General features: G+C 32.6%; 1 protein-coding gene across 1 annotated transcript; it reads right to left on the reverse strand.

The window, feature by feature from the left end:
• Positions 1-313: 313 nt before the first annotated feature.
• On the reverse strand, positions 314-1,359 carry LOC114298163 (TLC domain-containing protein At5g14285). The gene has a single exon (XM_082892909.1). The coding sequence runs from the start codon at positions 1,243-1,245 to the stop codon at positions 454-456; it is 792 nt and encodes a 263-aa protein (XP_082749035.1). The 5' UTR covers positions 1,246-1,359; the 3' UTR covers positions 314-453.
• Positions 1,360-3,669: the final 2,310 nt, after the last annotated feature.

Here is a 3,669-nt window from a genome sequence, read left to right on the forward strand (position 1 = left end):
TGTAATATGGTCTTATTTTTATTATCCAAACCGTTTATTTTGTAAGATTTGTTAAGTAACCAAAAAAATAAATAATAAATTTTTCTTTTAAGAAATAGCATAAACAATATGCAATTCGATCATATAGTTATTGATATCTGATTAATATAATTTTTGATAGACATAAAATACTCAATAAATTTTACAATATAAACGGTTTAAATCATAAAAATAAGACCATAATACACGTCAAATAGAGACACCACAATCACAGCTGTGCTTCGAGCACAGCAGGACCCCTGCTCCAAAGAGAGTAATTATATACACAACAACATCAATGAAATTTCCTAATTCTATAAATATATTCACATAAAAATATAGTGTTGAATATTTACCCAAAAAAATTAAAAATAAAAAGAATCCCACAAATCTTTGGTTCCAAGCCCTTCAATTACTCAGTATTTGCATGACCAATCAATCCCTTTCCTTCATCTTCATCTTCATCTTCATCTTCATCTGCTCTTTCTTCCTTCTCCCTCTGAAATATTCAATCCAAAGATTCAAAACCCACAACATACTCAACCAGATCGCACTCACAATCACCACCATCCAAGAAACCCAAACCCACTTCGGAATCACTCCCTCCCCTCCTCCACTCCCCAAAAATACCCAAATCCTATACACAAAAATGGGCCCAAACACGCCCCTAACAACAGTGTAAAACCCATAAAAAACAGGGGACAACAACTCATACACCGCTCCTCCTCCGGCGGCGGCGGAGCACGGCGGCGACACGGCGGTTCTAGCTAACTTGGAGAGGCTCCAGGCGTTCTGACAGGCGCTGGTGACCTCAGCAAGAGCGAGGAGAGAAAGGATGGCGATGGCGCCGTGGCCAACGAGGAAGCGACAAGTGGCGAGGACGTAGAGGGTGGCCACGTGGTGGATTATGAAGAGGACATCTGTGGGGACGAAGAGGAGGTAGTGGAGGGTGTCTGCGATGAAGTAGGCTATGCTGTAGTTGAGGATTGTGTTTTGGAAGTGGGTGTTGGGGGAGGCAAAGGTGGTGGTTGGGTGGTGGTGGTTGTGGAGAGAGAGGGTGGAGAGAAGGAAGGCTGGGGTGCCATGGGCTAGAGAGATGAGACAGCTTGAGGCTTCTGGTCTGCAAATACCAGTCCAGGCTTTGAAAATTTTGAAGTAGCCAAAGAGGTAGATGGTGATGAAGAATGAGAAGAACAGAGGGAGGGTTGGGGGAGAGAGAGTTTCCATGGAAACCCAGAGAGAGAGAGAGAGAGAGAGAGAGAAATTCTATGTATATGGTTACGATTTATTGTATCGATAGTTCTGACGAATCTTTTTGTACATCTATATATATATATATATATATATATATAATAATGATAGAGACCACTAATTTTAGAGCTCTAAAAAGACCACTAATGACATGACACTCAATAAAAAAAATACAACATCAAAGTCAAAACATCAAATCATTACTAGTGAGGCCCACTGCCACATCATTAGTGATAGCACTAATTAGTACTCTCACTCATTTTCCATATACATATATAATCGCTTAACTGCGTGAAATTTATTTATTTATTTTAGATAATTTGATGACTTATATATTGCACGAAATATTCTTAATCAATTATATAATAATTTTTTTATATATAATTACGTGAATATTCTTGTTTAATTCCGCGTAGATGCTTGAGATCATCTTTTATTTTATTTTATTTTATCTTTTTATTTTGAATAATTTATTAATGATGCCCTATATATTGACTAAATGTTTTTTTTTTGATTATACAAACCTTCTTATTTAATTATGCAATAGATTTTTTCGTAATTAAGTGAATATTCTTAGTTAATTATGAAGCAAGTTTTTTTTATAATTACGCAAACATTCACGATCAATTATAAAACGTAATTTTTTTATTTTTTAACAAATTACAAACACGCTCATCAAGTTTGTTTAAAATAAAAATTAGTCCTATAATACTAAAAATTCTAACTACTGGTTGTTATAAATTTTCAGTTTGCAAAATACTCAAAAAAAAAAATAAAAAAAATCTCCTATACAATAATAAATTATCAAAAGTGTTTATTGAAAATTATTTCTCATATCATTAAAAACTATTAATTGACTTAATGATTTATTTATTAATCAAATTGGTCATTCCTTTTGTGAGTATAATTTATGTATTAATAAAATTAGTTATTTGTATATATATATATATATATATATATATGTATTTTCTTTTATTTTTTTATTAGTTCAGTGAATTATCTTAATATTTTTTTTATAAATGGGAGAATTATTTTAATATTTGTTTTATATTTATCTGTTGAGAAAAGCTACATACCAATTTTTTTTTTTATAAATTCGGAAGAAATGTTAAAAATTTATAAATTCATCCAAAATGATATGGTAATAAAATTGGAGTCTACATCATTAGCGGTATAACAAATTAAAAAATGATATATATCATACTACATAATTCTATTACATATCTAATAATTTATTCTAGGGGTTTTTTTTTTAAGGTCCCTGGTATTATGATTTTATAGCATAAAGGACATCAAACATTTTTATAATGTCTAAGGTCCCTCAACAATATTTTCATAATGTCTAAGGTCCCTCAACCTTGATCTAGAGAAATTTCAGTCCAGAGAAATTTCAGTCCAGAGAAAATTGGTCCAGGGAAATTTGGTCCAGAGAAATTTCAGTGCAGAGAAAATTGGTCAGAGAAATTCTGGCCCAGAGAAATTTCTCTGGACCAAATTTCTCTGGATGAGTTTCTCTACTTTTCTTCTCATTTACATCCAAATCATTGTGATTCATTAGGTAAGCAACATTGTTCAACTAAATTCAATTGGAACCAGAGAAAATTGGTCCAGAGAAATTTGGTCCAGAGAAATTTCAGTGCAGAGAAAATTGGTCAGAGAAATTCTGGCCTAGAGAAATTTCACTGGACCAAATTTCTCTGGATGAGTTTCTCTACTTTTCTTCTCATTCACATCCAAATCATTGTGATTCATTAGGTAAGCAACATTGTTCAACTGAATTCAACTGGAAAAATTCCACATTGTAATATGTAAGCAACATTAGAATGGGATAACAATGGCAACTTACCAGAACCAGAGAAATTTTGGAAAAATTTGGGTTTGATCCTCCATCATTGTTGCTACTGTTGTTACCATCTCCACTACCACTCGACTCCGGAGACCCAAATGCCCCAACTGTGGCACAAGTCTTTAAGTAAGAATGCTTCCCTATATTAAAACTATGAAGCTTTTTATCAGATTCCAAATCAAATTTCCAGAGAAAATTCTATCCATAAAATTTCTCTGGACATCATAGAGAAAATTTCAAATTTCTCTGAACAAATCACATAAAAAATTTCAGAAAAAATTTCAAAATTCTATCCACTATAGAACCAATCGATTTTGTGGTGACTTGGATATATATTCACAGAGAAAATCCCATCACCAGAGAATTTCTCTGGATTTAAAACCAGAGAAATTTTCTGCATCACCAAAAAAAAAAAAAAAAAAAAAAACAACAACAACCCAGAGAAATTATGTTTTTGGTCTTTGAAATTTCTCTGGACACTTCAACCCAGAGAAATTCAATTGGGTTGATCCAGAGAAATTATCTGGTTTGTCTTGATAATTTCTTATTCTTAT

This window comes from Camellia sinensis, chromosome 10 (assembly GCF_055761805.1).
Source record: "Camellia sinensis isolate YWXY chromosome 10, ASM5576180v1, whole genome shotgun sequence".
Lineage (NCBI taxonomy): Eukaryota > Viridiplantae > Streptophyta > Magnoliopsida > Ericales > Theaceae > Camellia > Camellia sinensis.